Raw genomic sequence first — 18,806 nt, 5'->3', positions numbered from 1 at the left:
GCTAATGTAAAATAATTGAGTCTTTATTGTGGGTGGAGTGGGTAGAGGTTTATAAACATAATCTCATGTAATCCTCACAATAACTGGGAAAAGTAAGGAAGGCATAGTCATTCCTTGTGAAAAAGTGCACTTTGCCAAGCGCACACATTTGTCTAGTGGGTGGTGAAGTTAGGATTTGAGCCTGATTTTGTCTGGTGCTTATGCCTGTGTCCTTGACCACTGTGGACAGGGAGATTTGGCATAAGCTAAAAAGTGCCTTGTTTTCATCAGGTATTTATAATTGATGGTTGAAAATATACATTTTTAAGGAACACGTTATCCTTTATTCTATGAACTCTATGGAATAAATGAAACATTTTTCTGATTCATTTAGTGAGGAGCATTTAACTAAAAAACAAAATTTAAAAAATGATAAAAGTGATACAAAAAGAATATCACAAAAATTCACTGAACTACTAAATATAGTAATGTAGAAATCAACAAAATAGAATAATACAACAAAATGATGTTTCCTCTAGAAATGTATAAGTGGTTAAATATTGAGAAATTTATTATAATTTCATAGTCATCGACTAAAAGACAAACCCACTATTTTTTCACTTCCTGATTCCAGATGACACCTGATAAAATGCAACTATATTTCTTTTAAGAGCACACATTTATAAAATATAGTAACTTAGGAATAGAGAGCTGTTTTTAAATTTTGAAAAAGCATAAAAAATAAAAACATTAGATGCTTGCAACATGTCCTGTTTCATCACTTATATTTAATTAACATCATTCTATAAATTTTAGTCAATGCAATAATTTTTTTAAAATAGCTAACATTTAAAAATTTCTTATTATATATGCTAGAAGCTGTTCTAAATGCTTTGCAAGTACTAACTCATTTAATTTTCCTAACAGTCCTAGGGAATATTGACTACTATAATTCTCATTTTACACATTAGGAAGCTGAGACCCAGAGATGCTAAGTAACTTGGCCAAGATCACACAGCTAATAAGTGGTGTAGCTATATAAGCACTCACGTGGCTTAACTCATGAGTCTTTAATTTTAAATCGTGTGATACACTGTCTCTTAAAGTTCATGGTTATTAGCAAAGAGATGACATCTTTTTTCCTTAAAAGAGTGTATATATACATTTTTTTTTTTTTACTAAAAATCCCAAGAAAATTAATTGAAAAGCTGTTAGAATAAGAAACTTCAGTTAAGTGGCCATACAGAGGATAAATATGTACAAATCAATTGGCTTTTCTATAATAGCTACAAATAGAAAATATGATGAAAAATGCCATTATAATAATAATGAAATCATATATCTATGAGTAAGCTATAATAGAAATGTATAAGACTTAAATGAAGAAAACAGCACTTGATTGAGAAATGCAAAATAAGATTAGCAGTAATGGAGATTGATATTATATTCCTGGATGAGAATAATAAATATTGTAATGATGTTCAGTTCAGTTTAGTTCAGTTGCTCAGTCGTGTCTGACTCTTTGCGACACCATGAATTGCAGCACGCCAGGCCTCTCTGTCCATCACCAACTCCCGGAGTCTACCCAAACCCATGTCCATCGAGTCAGTGATGCCATCCAACCATCTCATCCTCTGTTGTCCCCTTCTCCTCCTGCCCTCAATCCTACCCAGCATTAAGGTCTTTTCCAATGAGTCAACTCTTCGCATGAGGTGGCCAAAGTATTGGAGTTTCAGCTTCAACATCAGTCCTCCCAATGAACACCCGGGACTGATCTCCTTTAGGATGGGCTGGTTGGATCTTCTTGTAGTCCAAGGGACTCGCAAGAGTCTTCTCCAACACCACAGTTCAAAAGCATCAATTCTTTGGCGCTCAGCTTTCTTCACCGTCCAACTCTCACATCCATACATGACCACTGGAAAAACCGTAGCCTTGACTAGATGGACTTTTGTTGTCAAAGTAATGTCTCTGCTTTTAAATATGCTATCTAGGTTGGCCATAACCTTCCTTCCAAGGAGTAAGCGTCTTTTAATTTCATGGCTGCAGTCACCATCAGCAGTGATTTTGGAGCCCCAAAAAATAAAGTCTGCCACTGTTTCCCCATCTATTTCCCATGTAATGATGTTAGCTTCCCCAAATTAACTTATAAGATTAATGCTATTCCATATAGGACCTTAAAAAGAGTTTTAGGGCAAAGTTGGCAAAATGATTATTAAAATTCATCTGGAAGAATGATTGGACTGGGAAAAGCAAATTTTTGAAACAGAATAATAGTGAAAAAGAACTTCTAATTCCAAGTATTAAAACATATAAAATTACTGTTACTAAGACAGTATTTCAGTATGTTACTTTTACTAAAATAAAGACTTAGGAGAAGCTAAATCATCTTGAAAATTCTCCAAACAGATTTAAGCATACAAGGGTAACATACAATGAAGACTGCATTTCGTGTTGGTAGAGAAAGTATTAATTATTACAAGAACAGAATCTCAATAGTGAATTATTGTTAGGAAAAATTGTAACCTTGAATCTTTTATTTATATGAAATACAAATAAATATTAGATTAACTGAAGAAGAAACATAATGAGATATAACTGAAAAATCGGCAAATATAATCTAGTCTAATATGACATCAAAGGCAAAAACCATAGTTGGAGATTGATAGACTTGACTGTGGGACATATTAAAACTGTTTTTATATACAAACAGAAAGGGGACTCAAACAGCATGCCTAGCACTGGGTCTGAAATAGAATGAATAAATCAGCAAGTGCTGACCAGTATACCAAGTGCACTACTGTTTTGAGGCTTCATAAAGCAAAGCCCATCCTGAAATAGTGCTCATTTGTTATTGTGCTGTAGGCACAGAGCAAATTCCAAAGATGAAATTCTAGAGAAGATCAAATAATGACATGAAAGTTAGGATTGTTCCACCTAAAAAGGTCAGCTAAATTAGAATTGTAGCATACAAGAGAATAAGGAATTTCAGCTAGACAGTTTTATAATTCATACGTACGCCAGGGTGTTTCATTTCAATAGAAGTGATTTACAACATCATTGAGTAATGTCTGGAGTTTTACAATGTGTTAAAACACTTTATCTCTAATAAAAGTGAAATAATTCTAGTTTTCTGTCTTGAATTGTGTGGTGCATAATTGCAGAGAGTGACACGAGGATAAAATGGAGAGAAGTATTTCCTGTTTTATTGTAGAGAATGGTGCAAGAAAAGTTGTTTCTTTATCTGCCTCTAAAGTAGCTATGCTGGGGCTTTAGGACAAGTGGGAAAATGAAGTGTATTATGATCAATCAACAAGGAAATAAAGAAAAACAAAGCTTTGATTTATTTTAAATATCCCAGGTGATATCAGCCTGGACTGTGAGTCAATTCACACTAACACAAACAAAACAGTCATTTTCTGTGCTGGGCCCTATTAGAAAAATTTCTAGACTCCAAGCCCCAAATAGACTAATCTGGTGGCTAAGTGGTAAAGAATCCATCTGCAGTGCAGGAGACACACGTGACGTGGGAAGATCCTGGGTTGGGAGGATCCCCTGGAGTAGGAAATGGCAACTCACTTAAGTATTCTTGGGTTTCCCTGTGGCTCAGACGGTAAAGAATCTGCCTGAAATGCAGGAGCACAGGGTTTGATCCCTAGGTGGGGAAGATCCCCTGGAGAAGGAAATGGCAACCCACTCCAGTATTCTTGCCTGGAGAATTCCACGGGAAGAGGAGCCTGACGGGCTACAATTCATGGGGTTGCAAAGAGTTGGAACAACTGAGCAACTAACACTTTTAAGTATTCTTGCTTGGAAAATTCCATAGACAGAGGAGCCTGGCGGGCTACAGTCCATGGGGCTGCGAAGAGTCAGCCATGACTGAGCGCGCACGCAGACAACGGTAGGTGCATCAGCTTCCTCATCTTTTGGTTCACATTCAACCACTCTGGGTGTCCCTGGTCACTGCTGTTGTTCCTGAGGTTATTCATCCTGTTCCATGCCTCTCTGCTGGTGGTCCCTCAGCTGACACAGACCCTCCCCACCCCATCTCTTCCCATACGTGGTGTTCTTTTCCATTTCTAGGTTCAAATTGCCCACTGTTCTGCATTCCGTTACCCTTCTCCTCTATTCTAACCCAACTGTTATTCCTGGATCAAGTTAGTTTCTTCAGCTGTCTTTGTCCACCAACTCTAAAGAGGTTCTTCCCTCTCTGACACAAGGGGTGAGATTGTGAATAGGTGACTTTTTCTCAGGAAGCTTAGAGGTATTGGGGGTTGGCTAACAGCCATCATCAATGTCCTCTCTATAAGAACTTTAAGATACTCAAGAGGTTATATCCTTGGCGGGTCCATCCTGCTGGCTTATGAGACATACCTGGAAATGCCCGAATCTAAAAATAAGCTCTAATAACCCTGCCAAACAAAATACTAGTTTAAGCATATATCTTTATTTGTTCATAGATGTACACTTAGTTTATCTTTGTTTTTTCTTTTGTACATACCACATGGCTTGTGGGATCTTAGTTCCCTGCTGCTGCTGCGTCGCTTCAGTCGTGTCCAACGCTCTGCGACCCCATAGACGGCAGCCCACCAGGCTCCACCGTCCCTGGGATTCTCCAGGCGAGAGTACTGGAGTGGGGTGCCATCGCCTTCTCCAATGCATACAAGTGAAAAGGGAAAGTGAAGTTGCTCAGTCGTGTCCGACTCTTGGCGACCCCATGGACTGCGGCCTACCAGGCTCCTCCGTCCATGGGATTCTCCAGGCGAGAGGACTGGAGTGGGGTGCCATCGCCTTCTCTGCTTAGTTCCCTGATCAGGGATCAAATCTGTGCCACCCTGCAGAGTCCTAACCGCTAGACCACCAGGGAAATCCCTATACTTAGTTTATTTATTATTGACCATCCTCAGAAAAAAAGTTTGGAGTAGCCAAAAGAAATGTATGAAGTGTTTTCTTGTTATAAATAGTAAAAGCAAAAGAGAAGCTTAGCCATTTTGTGTTAAATAAGAGGAACACTATCAAACAAGCACACCCTGAAGATAAAGAGATAGATCGTACGAATTTTCATGCTAGCCAGACTGTCACTTTTTGAAGACTTGAAAAACCAGAGAGCAATGACTTCTGAAGGGAAAACTGGGCAACAAAACAAGTAAGACCACCAACAAACAAATCAAACAGACACCCTTGTAAAGGAAAGAAGGGGGAATATATACAAAGAAAGGTGGTGGTCTTTGACACTTTAGCACTAATTGTTAGTGATCAAAATAATTGCCCTTTACTGCTTAGTTGTTTGCAAAACTCATTTTCTCCTTCTTTCATTCAACGTTTGTTGAGAACTTGCCCCATTTACTCTGTGCCATTTGTGAACACTGAGGATGCAGAGCTAAGGATACTTTGCAGTTCTCCAGGGTTTTTGAACTGCAGGATCTAGAGATCTAAAGATCCAGAGAAAAACTGACCAGAGGCCTGTGCTCTAGGAAGGCCTGTGCTCTAGTGCTCTAGGAAGGTCCTCAGGTATGACGTGCTAACTTTCTTCAGTTATATGAGGCCGATCATCTGCATGATTGAGGAGGCAAAACTAGGCTGAGTGGATGGGAATCAGAGAAAGATACATTGAATTAAAGAAAAGGCTGGCCGAAATTTTACAATGGGCTACCTCTGGTACCTGAAATGGTTCCAGAAGCTTGGTACCACTAGGAAGGAGAGTGGCACAAGGGATTCATGCATGAAATGGGCTGGGGATGGAGTGTTGGATTTAACTCATCACTGAAGACAGAATATTCTTGGGTCTGTGGTTGAGAACACTGACGTGGGAAGGGCTCCCTTGAAGACAGTGCAGTGAAGGACTCTAGGGAGTGAGGCCCACCAGTTTTGCACTTAACCCTTAGACTCTGTTTTGGTAGTTCATGTTCTGTGGTTTATTAGTATAACTTACATGTTGAGACATTTAAACAATGCTGAGAAGAACAAAGCATAAAATCAACTCCCACCTCTCAGAATTGACACATTTGCTTGAAGCCTTCCTATTTAAAGAAATAAAATGGTACAGTTAGTTAAGTCTCCTTTCAGAAGTATCTATGAATTAGTGCATATTGTTCCAATCCATTTTATACTGTTACCTGCATGTTTATGCAACCATTCCAATATTTAGTCCTGGCTTGTGTTTTTAAAATTTATAGAAATAATGCCACAGTACTTTTCATAACACTGAGTTATTGAGACCTGTGTAGTTATATATAGTTCTAGCTCTGTTCTCTTGGGTGAAATTTGTGGGTTGTTTTTTTTTTTTTTTATGCTCGTACTCTGCCATTTTACTAATTTATTTTTATTAAACTTTTTATTTTGAATTGGGGTATAGCCGATTAACAAGGGATGTTGTGATAGTTTCAGGTGAACAGCGTAGAGACTCAGCAGTAGGTATATATGTATCCATTCTCCCTCAAACTCCCCTCCCATCCAGGCTGCCATATAACATTGTGCAGAGTTCCGTGTGCTATACAGTAGGTCCTTGTTGGTTATCCATTTTAAACATAGCAGTGTGTTTTTTGATAAGACATTTAATATTAACAGTTAGTGGCCTTCTTTACTCCTAAATTTTGCCCATAGATGATAGGATGTTATTGCTGGAAGATTTAAGAGAAAACATCATTCTAATTTATGTCTTTATATATTGTCAACACCAGGACTTTTTGAAAATGACAGAAGCTAACCCAGATGGGAAGTCAGGACAAGGTAAATAAACTAGAACTTTCCCAGACAAACCACAATGGAAGATTAGCCTACATACAAAGGAATCAAGCCTTTGGGAGGAGAAATGACTTTCTGGGTGACACAAGTGCTAAGTGATTAGTCCTTAAAATACCAGCCCAAATCTCAAAATCAAACACTTTCATGGGATAAGAAAAATGTGGAATGCTTACCAGTCCATTGTTCTTTTCATCATGGACTTCAGTTCAGTCACTCAGTCATGTCCAACTCTTTGAGACCTCATGAAACGCAGCACGCCAGGCCTCCCTGTCCATCACCAACTCCTGGAGTCCACCCAAACCCATGTCCATTGTGTCTGTGATGCCATCCAACCATCTCATCCTCTGTCGTCCCCTTCTCCTCCTGCCCTCAATCTTTCCCAGCATCAGGGTCTTTTCAAATGAGTCAGCTCTTCGCATCAGTTGGCCAAAGTATTGGAGTTTCAGCTTCAGCATCAGTCCTTCCAATGAATATTCAGGATTGATTTCCTTTAGGATCAACTGGTTGGATCTCCTTGCAGTCCGAGGGACTCTCAAGAGTCTTCTCCAACACCACAGTTCAAAAGCATCAATTCTTCTGTGCTCAGCTTTCTTTATAGTCCAACTCTCACATCCATACATGACCACTGGTAAAACCATAGCCTTGACTAGACGGACCTTTGTTGGCAAAGTAATGTCTCTGCTTTTCAATATGCTGTCTAGGTTGGTCATAACTTTCCTTCCAAGGAGTAAGCATCTTTTAATTTCATGGCTGCAGTCACCATCTGCAGTGATTTTGGAGCCCAGAAAAATAAAGTCAGCCACTGTTTCCACTGTTTCCCCATCTATTTGCCATGAAGTGATGGGACTGGATGCCATGATCTTAGTTTTCTGAATGTTGAGCTTTAAGCCAACTTTTTCACTCTCCTCTTTCACTTTCATCAAGAGGCTCTTTAGGTCTTCTTCACTTTCTGCCATAAGGGTGGTGTCATCTGCATATCTGAGGTTATTGATATTTCTCCTGGCAATCTTGATTCCAGCTTGTGTTTCTTCCAGCCCAGTGTTTCTCATGATGTACTCTGCATATAAGTTAAATAAGCAGGGTGACAATATACAGCCTTGACGTACTCCTTTTCCTATTTGGAACCAGTCTTTTGTTCCCTTTCCAGTTCTAACTGTTGCTTCCTGACCTGCATACAGGTGTTGGATGTTTAATAAAGATGCAGAGAAGTAAGATGATGAATTCTTAGAGTTAGCTCATCAGTAAATTGCTGATATCTTGCCTTCAGAATGGCTGGTTATAGTCTGGCTTTAACCCATTTTTTTTTCCCTTATGATTGTTCTCTCCCTGCCCGGGCAAACATAGTTATCACTTCTTTCCACTGGATAAAATACCCTGTCCCATTTATCCCAATAGGTAGTGGAATGTGGCCAGATAAATCAGTTTTCACTGGTGACCAGAAGTCATCTGTTCCATTTACTTGTCTGCTTACCTTTGCCCTATACTTGTCTTGATAACAGCTGGCTAGTTAATGAATAAGACATGTCTGTTTCAGCAAGGTTTCGGTGTGCCAAGATTGTACAGGAGACAAAAAACTGACTCACTAGTAGGGGATTTTAGTTCCAACTCAAGTCTGTAATTTTCTTAACAGAAATTAAGGCCCAGTCTCAGGTATTTGTCATATGAAGGTTATCTTGCAGTTATATCATTTATCCTACATAGAATTGGGATAAATAATTCACCATTTCATTTTTACTTTAAACTTTTAAACTAATATAACTCCTAGGACTGAAAGGCTTGCAAATATTTTAAAGTTTTACTCATTTCAAATTTGTTTTTGTTTTTACAAGATACTTTATACATTTATAAGATACATAAAACCAGTCTTCTTGACTGCCTGCTGGCAATAATATCTAATTGCTGAAGCACTTTATAGAAGTTAAGTGATACATTGAAAGTGAAAATTTATCATGTGTAGAGTGTTAAATTTCATCTAATTATGTTTTTAATAAAATAAAGTTAATTTGATTATTTTACAAATAAGTTCACTCTGTAAAATCCTAGTTTACAAATGTTTGAGAACACAAAACACTTTTAATTAATTTCATATTAGCATATAATCATACTTTGTAAATAGCACAGAGATTGTAGTCATAAAAAAAAAAATCTTATTGGTAGGGAAGTATAGTGCTAATCATTATTGTAAAACACAGCCCTAAAAGGTCAAGGATATAATTCTTGAAAAGATGATGTCATTGTCCAAAAGCTACACATGAACTGATTTTTATTATTTGTCTCAAGTATTGTATCTTTAAATCACTGGAAGATGTCGTGAATATTTTAGCTATAGTTATTATTAAAATTGTCAGTGTGTAACTGTTCCATATGTGGGCATGGCCACTTCAGGGTAACAAAAAGGACAGTGTCCCTCAAGGTCATAGCCGTGTCACCTAACTATCTGTGAAGGCTCCTCTTTGGTTTAGTTTGGTTGGTGAAAGTGAAAGTATTGGTTGCATACTTGTATCTAACTCTTGGCGACCCCATGGACTGTAGTTCGTAGGGCTCCTCTGTCCATGGAATTTTCCAAGCAAGAATACTGGAGTGGGTAGCCATTCCCTTCTCCAGGGGATCTTCCTGACGCAGGGGTCAAACCCGGGTCTTCTGCCTGTGGGTAGATTCTTTGCCATCTAAGCCATCAGGGAAGCCCTGTTTGGTTGGTGGTTAGATGCTATTTGTATGTCATACAGAACATGGCTCAACTTTGTGAGCTGTCTGCTAGGGGACCACTTAAAACAAGCCCCTTCACTGAAAATGATGTTAATCCATCAAGTCTGTTTTTGGTATTTAAATGAATGTGCTGTGCTGTGCTTAGGTGATCAGTTGTGTCCAACTCTTTGAGACCCCATGGACTGTAGCCCGCTAGGCTCCTCTGTCCATAGGGATTCTCTTGGCAAGAATACTGGAGTGGGTTGCCATGCCCTCCTCCAGGGGATCTTCTCAACCCAAGGATTGAACCCAGGTCTTCCTCATTGCAGGTGGATTCTTTACCATCTGAGCCACCAGGGAATCCCATTTAAATGTATATCATAGCTTAATCACATCACATCAAGTTGTAGTATCAGCAGTACTTTAAAATTTTTCTTTAGCTGTTTTGCTTGTGACAATTTATTATTATTATCCAGGCAGATAAACATGAGATTTCAAAGTCTTTCTGACACTAGCGGAATATTTGAATGACATGGAAACATTGGTGGAAAGAGAATGTTGGAAGTCAAATCTCCATTCTGGAACTGACTTTGTCACTACCCAGCTGCATGAGTCTTAGCAAGTCAGTTGGAGATAACAAAACAGTGCAGTGGATCAAATCACTGACTACCAGATTTTAGTCCCACTCGTGCCCTTTGTTATCTGCTGAATTTCTTAACCTCTCTGTGTCAAGGTTAGGTTCTCATCTGTAAAATGGAACTGACAGTAGTTCCTCTTTTATAGTGATTAAGAAGATTAAACCAATGGATATTTATAGAGCACTTAAAATAGTAGGCTACCCACTCCAGTATTCTTGGGCTTCCCTTGTGACTCAGCTGGTAAAGAATCTGCCTGCAATGTGGGAGACCTGAGTTCAATCCATGGGTCGGGAAGATCCCCTGGAGAAGAGAAAGGCTACCCACTCCAGTATCCTGGCCTGTAGAATTCCATGGACTGTATAGTTCATGAGGTTGCAAAGAGTTGGACACGACTGAGCAACTTTCACTTTAAGATAGTGTCTATATGACTGATTGTTTCATAAAACTTTACTGTGATTGGACTTCATTGGGTTTGATTTCTGCAAGAGTGTTTCTAGTTTGAAGGTTATATTAAGTTTCTGTTTCTTGCGTTTCTTTTCAGTATACCTCATTAAGCTGATGCTGGTGAAAATATTGTTTCTAAGCAAAGTAGCAGTGGTTATGCGGTCTAACAACAGTGATCTTTTTGTTTGTTTTAAATTAAGGGGCATGTGAAAAACTAATTTTTTAAATATAGCTAAAATATCTATGTATTTCATAACTGTATTGACTGAGACAATCTCTATAACTGGGTTTGGAACTTGTGTTGGTATTATGTAGACATTTTGTGTACCTTCTGAAAGGTTAATTTATTTAATTTTTTAATTTCCATTTTTTCAATGTGCTATTGGATGACAATCTGTTTGAAAAACTGAATTGGATTATTTCTTTTCACTTCTGTAGTGTCAGTGAAAAAATTCCACTGTTGATCAGGTTTTCTTGGTACAGGTTTGTACATGACTTCTATCTTTTTAAACTTATCACATACCCATAACTCTGTTAAGCAGTTCTCAGTCGCTTTTAATTACGCTTGAAACTTGTTAAAGTTGAAATATTTTGTAGTTCTTAGAGCAATGTAATGTCAGAATAAGAGTGGTGGTAGAAGGACAGATTAGCTTGTTTTTGAAGACAGGACATGCCTCAATGGTGAAAGAGGCACGAAATGGGAACTCGTTCTAGCCCATGGGAGAAAGTCCAGCCATGCTAAGTGGCTTTATCTTCTGGAGAGAATGATGAGAACAACAGGAGGCTATCCTGACAGGCAGGGGGCCGGAGTCCAAGTTGACCAGCAAGATGCGGCAGATGGTGTCCCAGCAGGTGGGCGGACTGTGGTGACACAGAGTCTGGAAGCAGGAGATATCCAGGCAGATAAACAGAGAGGTCTGATCACAGGATGGCCCCAGGGTTGGACCTGGGGCTGGAGAATGAAATCCAGGCCCTGGGAAAACTGGCTAGACTAGTGCTGAGGCCCATCTGGAGGTAGGAGGGTACCAGCCAGGGCATTAAAGCAGAGACGTTTCTGTGGGGCCACAGGTCAAAGGGACCTTGTGACACCCTCAGTTTTGAGGGTTGTGTGGCCTGGAGGGTTGCTGGAGTAGGGAATGGGGCCAGTCTTTTTAGATGCTGCCTTTGATTGTCCTTAGCATAGATTAATGTGACTGTTTTTCGAAAAATGAAAAACACAAAGGTGTTAATTACTCAAATGTGCTTTACTTTATTGCTAATAAATTAGAAAGTCACCTTTGATGTAATTGGCCTTACCTTTTTTCATTCTTTCTTTCTTTTACAAGGCTTGCAGTAACTTTCAAATCAGAATGAATTCCATGCAGTTGAAACTGCTCACACGGAGCTTAAGTGCAGCATACAATTTAGAGGTGTAGTTATTTCCTACTCTTCTTGGATTTATCCTAAGGAGGAAGTTGTCAGAGAAAAGAGTATAAAATGAGAGGATTAGCAACTAAGTGCCTGTTTCTGGCTGAGCTTTGCTTGAAATGGAGGAGGAAATGGCATGGAAGCTGCTGAAATTAATTTCCTTATGATGACATGGAGTGTTACCTGGCCCTTTCCCTGGGAGTCATTTCAGACCTACTTATGTTACTTGGGAATGCTCTGCAGCAAACTGACACCTCCACCTCAAGGAATCAGGGAGAAAATTTAATTTTGATTCTTGACCCCTGTCTTAGCTTTTTAACAGCTTTCTGCTTTTGATCTAGATTTTATGCCTACTGACATATTTGTGATTAAAGGAAAAAATCCTCAGATAAAACAGGACCCAAGCATTCCTGTTCCCTATATTTTCAGTTAAATCTTAGGCTGATGTCCACTTTAAAGAAGTATTTACTTGGTTATTATGAAATTCCAAAGCGTCATCACTGTTTCTCCAAGTAGTGTTTTCAACTGAAGAAAATCTGTGATTCTCATAACTATCTTTGTGATACTGAATATTGTCTAGAGAAACTAAGCATTCATTTATCAAATAAGAGTTAATTTATATAATTAAGGTCAGGATAAACTTGGTTGTTAAGAAATCTAGCTTAAAATTCTGACTTTCTCTGTGTCTTTGGGGGAAGTTACTTATAACAGGGTTTTAGTTACATATCTTCGGAGAAGGTAATGGCAACCCACTCCAGTCCTCTTGCCTGGAAAATCCCATGGACGGAGGAGCCTGGTAGGCTGCAGTCCAAGGGGTTGCGAAGAGTCAGACATGACTGAGCAACTTCACTTTCACTTTTCACTTTTATGCATTGGAGAAGGAAACAGCAACCCACTCCAGTGTTCTTGCCTGGAGAATCTCACAGACGGTGGAGCCTGGTGGGCTGCCGTCTATGGGGTCGCACAGAGTCGGACACGACTGAAGCGACTTAGCAGCAGCAGTTACATATCTTAGTTTCTACCATATTCATAGAAACACTATATTTCTGGTACACCCTTGAGAATCACAATGGATAACAAAGGTTCCCTTTTTTAATGGAATTTTTTTAAGTGGAAATCATTTTAATATGTCTCACTTATGTGCTTCATAATTTGAACATAATTGTATTAGAGTTCCTCCAGATAAACAGAACCAGTATGACTTATTGCAAGAGATTGGCTTAAATATTTGTGGAGGGTGCCTGGAATCTTAATGCAGGAAGGGCAGGCTGGAAACTCTAGGGCAGAAGCTAATGCCACAAGTGGTGTTGCTTCTTTCTCAGGGAAAATAGTTCTGTTCTTGAGATCTCTCCAGTGATTGGATCAGACTTTCCTTACAGCTCAAAGAATCTGCCTGCAATGCAGGAGATTCAGGTTCGATCCCTGGGTTGTGAAGATCCCCTGGAGAAGGAAATGGCAACCCACTCCAGTATTCTTGCCTGGAGAATCCCATGGGCAGAGGAGCCTGGCAGGCTACAGTCCCTGGGGTCACAAGAGTCTGACAAGACTTAGTGACTAAATCAACCAACACCAACCAATGACTGGATCAGGCTTACCCAGATTCTTGAGAAGAATCTCCTTTACTTAAATCGATTGATTGTAGATGTTAATCACATCTACAAAATTCCCTCCCAGCAATGCCTCATTCAGTGTTTGATTGAGTAACTGGGGACCACAGCCTAAACTGATCAGCACAGTCCACTCCTTGTCAACTTGACATCCAGACACATTTCCATAATAATACTTCATATCAAAATAAATGACAATAACAGAGTCATACTTACGCCCAACATGATTAAAGCTATACTGTGTATAACTGAAAGTGTGCTAACCCTTTCCCCAGGAGAGGGGCAAGGTCCCTGGGGGTTCACTCTTCTTATAGACCATAACTTAAATACCGTGATATAAAGTTATCTATTATTAATATATCTTATATCAGAAGACAAGCACTTGAGAAGGAAGAAAGCAACAAATATTTGAGACACACAGACAAACATAAATAACAGAAAAACGAAGAAGATGAGTAACTTAACAGTCCTTATTTCTGAAACTGGTCACATGGTCATGGCTGGTATGTATAACTCCTTTCTTCCACTCCCCAATCCATATATTCCATTATTTCCTTTGCCTTCAAGCAGGTACCTCAGCCCCTTATGGTTCTTTGCCTGGAGGGGTGACCCAAACCTGCATTCCTAAAGAGTCTGAGCCACTGATTATTGTTTTTTGTTTTTTTCATTGGCTTGTGAATTTAATTGTGGTTTTCTTTGACCTTAATCACAGAACTTAATAGTAACAAGAGATGCCCTGAGGGATCTCCTGTATTACAGACATACTCTTTCTTACTGCATTGTGTAGCAAGCCCAACTGCCCCTTAATAATCAGGATCAATCACTCCAGCCAATATAGAAACTCCCTTCTTTGCCTGTTGATTTAGAGGGCTTCGGGAATAGCTCAATTGGTAAAGAATCTTCCTGCAATGCAGGAGACCCTGGTTCAATTCCTGGGTCGGGAAGATCCCCTGGAGAAGGGATAGGCTACCCACTCCAGTATTGTTGGGCTTCCCTTGTGGCTCAGCGAGTAAAGAATCCACCCACAATGCGGGTTGGGAAGGCCCTGGTGGCTCAGACGGTAAAGTGTCTGCCTGCAATGCAGGAGACCCAGTTTCGATCCCTGGGTCGGGAAGATCCCCTGGAGAAGGGAATGGCAACCCACTCCAGTACTCTTGCCTGGAAAATTCCATGGACTGAGGAGCCTGGTAGGCTACAGTCCATGGGGTTGCAAAGAGTCGGACACAACTATGCTACTTCACTTTCTTTCACTTTCAGAGACCTGAGGAGCCCAAGGTGACTCCTGGCAGTTTGTTCAGTGGAATCATTGCTGTGTCTCCAGGTGAAAGAACTCTTCTCTTTGGACCTAAGACCTCTCGACCAGCAAAAGAACAGATTACAGGGGTGGGAAGCAAGATTTTGCTAGCAGATTACTAGGGATAGTACTGAGTGGAATCCCTCTCATTTCTACCCCTTGATTCTTAGACCCATGAATCCTGGCTAGGGGAGACAGTATCACACAAGTAGATGCTGATTTATAGTATTTATAACCTCTTCCTGGAGCCTTGGCACCTACTGCCACCTTGCTAGCACCGTAACTGAGTCTTCAAAGGCCATTCCACTGTTCTGTCATGCTTTCTGCTTCAGGATGATGGATAAAATTGTAATACCGGCGAATGAGCATTGCCAGACTTCATTTGCTGTGAAGTGTGATCAGAAACAAAAATGCTGTGTAGAATACCATGACGATGGATAAGGCATTCTGTACATCCACACGTGGTAGTTTTGGCAGAAGTATTGTTTGCAGGCAAAGCAGCTCTATATCCAGAGTGTCTGTTGCAGTAGGAAGAAAGCACCCCCTCATCCATGATGGAAGAAGTCCAGTATAATAAACCTGCCACCAGATAGCTGGCTGAGCATCCCAGGGAATGATGCCATGCTGGGAACTCAGTGTTATATTTGCTACTGAAAGCTTAGGCACTCAGCAGTGGCTATAGCTAGGGTCCTCTTGGTGAGTTCAGTTCCATGTTGCTGAGCCTGTGTATAATTTTTCCCTCTGCCCTAATGGTCACTGTTCATGAACCCTTTGGGCAGTGACAGTAGTGGCTGGGAAAAGAGACACAGATCCACGGAATAATAGGTCATCTTGGCTGTTTAATTATTAAAATCCTTGTCTGCTGAGGTCACACTTTGGTGAACATTCACATGGGACACATCTTTGCCCATTCAGAGGGGTCTGTCGATACACCTCTTCCCCAAATTTCCTTCTACCAGTTTTCTGATCATTTTCTTTCCAAATTGCTGACCGTTCAGTCAAACTGTTGGCCACAGCCTATGAACCAGTATAGTTTTATACCTCTGGCCATTTCTCCTTCTAAACAATATGAACATCTAGCAGCACTGTCCAAAGTTCTGTTCTCTAGGAAGACTTCCCTTCACCATGGTTCTTCAGAAATGTATTAGAAAGGAGCTGTGGTCACAGCTGGTCACTTTTGGTGCCCATGTGTCATATGAACCACTTGTAAACCAAGCCCAGGTTTTCTATTCCTCAGTCAACAAGTTTTAGGGAACTCCCCATGAGGCAATAGATACAGACCAGTAAAGCATAGATGATGTAGCAGGAGTATGGGCCATAGACATTTGGACCACTTCTCTGTGTAATTTACTCATGTCTTCAGGGCCTGCTTGAGCCCAGTCTCATATGTACCTCTTCCAGTTGGTATCGACATGCTGCTATGCACTGCCAGCTTTACGGCTTGGTGGATCAGACAGAAACCAATTCATGCAGTTCCTGAAGGGCAGCTCTGATCTCAGGTAACTTGCTGGATTAAACATTCATTTTCTACAAAGACCGAGTAGCAAGCCAAAATCTGTTTCTCAAAAAGAGAGTAGATACATGCAGAGGAAGATAGGGCTTTGTTCCAAAAGCCTCAGGATTTGCATTATGAGTCACCTGTCAGGGCCTGCCAGATCTCCAAGCAGCATCTCTGCCTGCTGCTGGTGCTCATAAAAGAAGGCTGGGAGAAGGATCAACAATGTGATTGTTTGGTTCTCAAGGGGAGTTAGTCTCCCCTTCACTCAATGGATTCAAGAACCCCTAGGAACTGAAAACTGATGGAGAGGTTGTAACTGTTTCGATGATTCATGATAGACCTTTGTTTGTTAGTCCTAGAAATTTTATCCTTACACAGATCAAGTGGAATTTATTAGCTTACCATCTGTTTATTTTCTGGGGACACCATGATCAACCAGCCAACACTGTCATGTCTCTCTGCAGGACTGTTCTGATTACTGCTTTGGCTCTGTTGTTATAGCAGTCACATCTGTCTTTGGTGATTCAGTGCTGCCACTTGGCCCTGGCACCCAGTTTTCCCCATTGTATTTAGGGATCCCAGTTCAGTGACAACAATTCCCACTGTAATTTCTGACCTGTAGAAAAGAGTGACCTCAGAGTTTTTCAAGGATGCTGGCGCTCCTCTCACAAATGTATTTCTTACAGTCATAGTTAAAGGTGTGTCCTTTGACCTCCAGGGGTAGGTAAGCAGGTTTTACCTGATAAAGCTATTTGACATTTATTCTACAGTATACCAAGGCATTCAGTTCTGGTCTTTTGACTTCATGTAATGTTGGCCCATATTTCAACCAACCAAACAAAATGCTAGACCCCTTTCTAGCCCCTTGAACTAAAACATTGATTCCAGAATATCTGTTTAGTGAGCCTGTATCAACAAATTCATTCTTACTCAACTTTGTATTCCTTCCGCAATTATCCAACACCCTTAATATCCATTCTTTCATGCACGTGTTCCGCAGGGTTCTCTGTGGGGAATAAGTTGGAAAAACCATGCATTTCTTTTGGTGTGTAGCACACTTCCATAGTGATCACACTGTGTACCTCACCCTTTGAGGCCCCCTTTGAGTCTAGTCGTAAATCTAGAAACAAAGAGAGGTGGCAGGGATAAGTCCTGAGGAGAATTAGCAGTGTCTTGCAAAGCAGATGCCTTAGGAGAGACTATTACAGGGTCATCAATTGAAGCAGGGGTTAACTTCACACAGACTGGAGGGTGGCTTCTGTGGGAGAATGAGTCAGTAGAATTTAGGGGTCTGAAATCTTCTGCTTCATTGGGATTTCCCAGATGTATCTATTTCAATTTTCAGGATTCTATTCCTTGCCAATCAGTGCCCTCACTTTAATAAAGATGTTCTGCAAGGTTGGGAATTCAATTTGTGCTATAATTCAGCAATTTATAGCTTGAGATTCTGGGCTTGAAATCTCCACCTTACAGCTACAGGAGATAAGGGGTTCCTTCTGGGCAGATGTACATGCAAATTTTAAGCCTTAAGTACATCCTTTTCTCCCCCTTTTCTACAGCATAGTTGGGAGCAACTAACCAAGTGAGAGTTTATGTGATTATAGTTTATGTGATTTTGGAAGCTGGCTAGGCAAGTCTAAAAGTCAGGTTGGCGGGCTGGAAACTGGCAGGAACTGAAGTTGTAATCTACAGGTAGAATTTCTTCTTCCCAGGAAAACCACTGTTCTGTCCTTTCCACTGATTGGGTCAGACCCATCCAGATTAATTGAGGATAATCTCCTTTACTTAAATCAATTGATTATAGATGTTCCTCTACAATACCACCTAGATTAGTGATTACTTGAATAACTGGGGACTTTAACCAAGCAGGCCCATAAAACTGACCATTCCAATAGTCGAGTTTTATTCTTTTTTGAGGGGGTTGCTGTACCAGGTTTTAGTTGCAGCATGCAGGATCTTTAGTTGCAGATGCAGGATCTAGTTCCCTGGCTAGGGATTGAACCTGATTCCCCTACACAGGGAGTTCAGAATCTTAACCACTAGACCACCAGGAAAATCCCAGTCCAATTTTATTCTTGATGACTCATAGTCATCATACATACAGGCAGATGTAAAAAATGTGTAGGTAAAGATGATGGCTAATTACCCAAGCACAGGCTCTAGAACTTCGTATCTTGAAAAAGTTCTAGATAGTAGATTGTTCTTTAGTTATTTGTTTATCCTCCAAAATAGAATGAAGTATTGTAGCTACAATATGCTCTTTAGTAGCATGATGTGATTATTATTATTATTATATATTTTTTTGCAAAAAGAGCTGTAGTGGCTTTTTCTCAATAGATTTTCTCACCCTCCAGAAAATCATTTTATTTGTGGTCTGTGGCTCTTATTGTCTTTGAATTAACACACTGTTAAAACATCCATAACAGAGTGAATAAGCCTTGATCTTTGGGACCTGACCAGTAGTCTTTTCTATTGTGTTCATTTATTGTTGCCTATGGAGGGACTGATTTTTC

General features: G+C 40.2%; 1 protein-coding gene and 1 long non-coding RNA gene across 10 annotated transcripts in view; one reads left to right on the top strand and one right to left on the bottom strand.

The window, feature by feature from the left end:
- Window positions 1-18,806, top strand: part of PKIB (cAMP-dependent protein kinase inhibitor beta) — a 103,110-nt gene that overhangs the window by 8,232 nt on the left and 76,072 nt on the right. For 4 of the 9 annotated variants that reach the window (XM_081529399.1, XM_081529403.1, XM_081529407.1 and 1 more), the window contains exon 3: window positions 6,657-6,705. The exons of the other annotated variants lie outside the window; for them this stretch is intronic. In XM_081529399.1, the coding sequence (XP_081385525.1) occupies window positions 6,669-6,705 (37 nt within the window). In that variant the 5' untranslated portion in view covers window positions 6,657-6,668. The remainder of the gene's footprint in view (window positions 1-6,656; window positions 6,706-18,806) is intronic. 9 annotated transcript variants of the gene reach the window in all.
- On the bottom strand, window positions 11,022-16,913 carry LOC145521189 (uncharacterized). Its single transcript, XR_014065208.1, has 3 exons — window positions 16,696-16,913; window positions 11,784-11,929; window positions 11,022-11,680 (listed from the first exon to the last, which is right to left on the bottom strand). It is a non-coding gene; the product is annotated as an uncharacterized LOC145521189 (long non-coding RNA).

The sequence above is a fragment of the Giraffa tippelskirchi genome, chromosome 9, assembly GCF_054371585.1.
Source record: "Giraffa tippelskirchi isolate mGirTip1 chromosome 9, T2T-mGirTip1v1.2.pri, whole genome shotgun sequence".
Classification (NCBI taxonomy): domain Eukaryota; kingdom Metazoa; phylum Chordata; class Mammalia; order Artiodactyla; family Giraffidae; genus Giraffa; species Giraffa tippelskirchi.
Note: the sequence above shows the minus strand (reverse complement) of the source record. Positions and strands in the feature narration are given on the sequence as shown.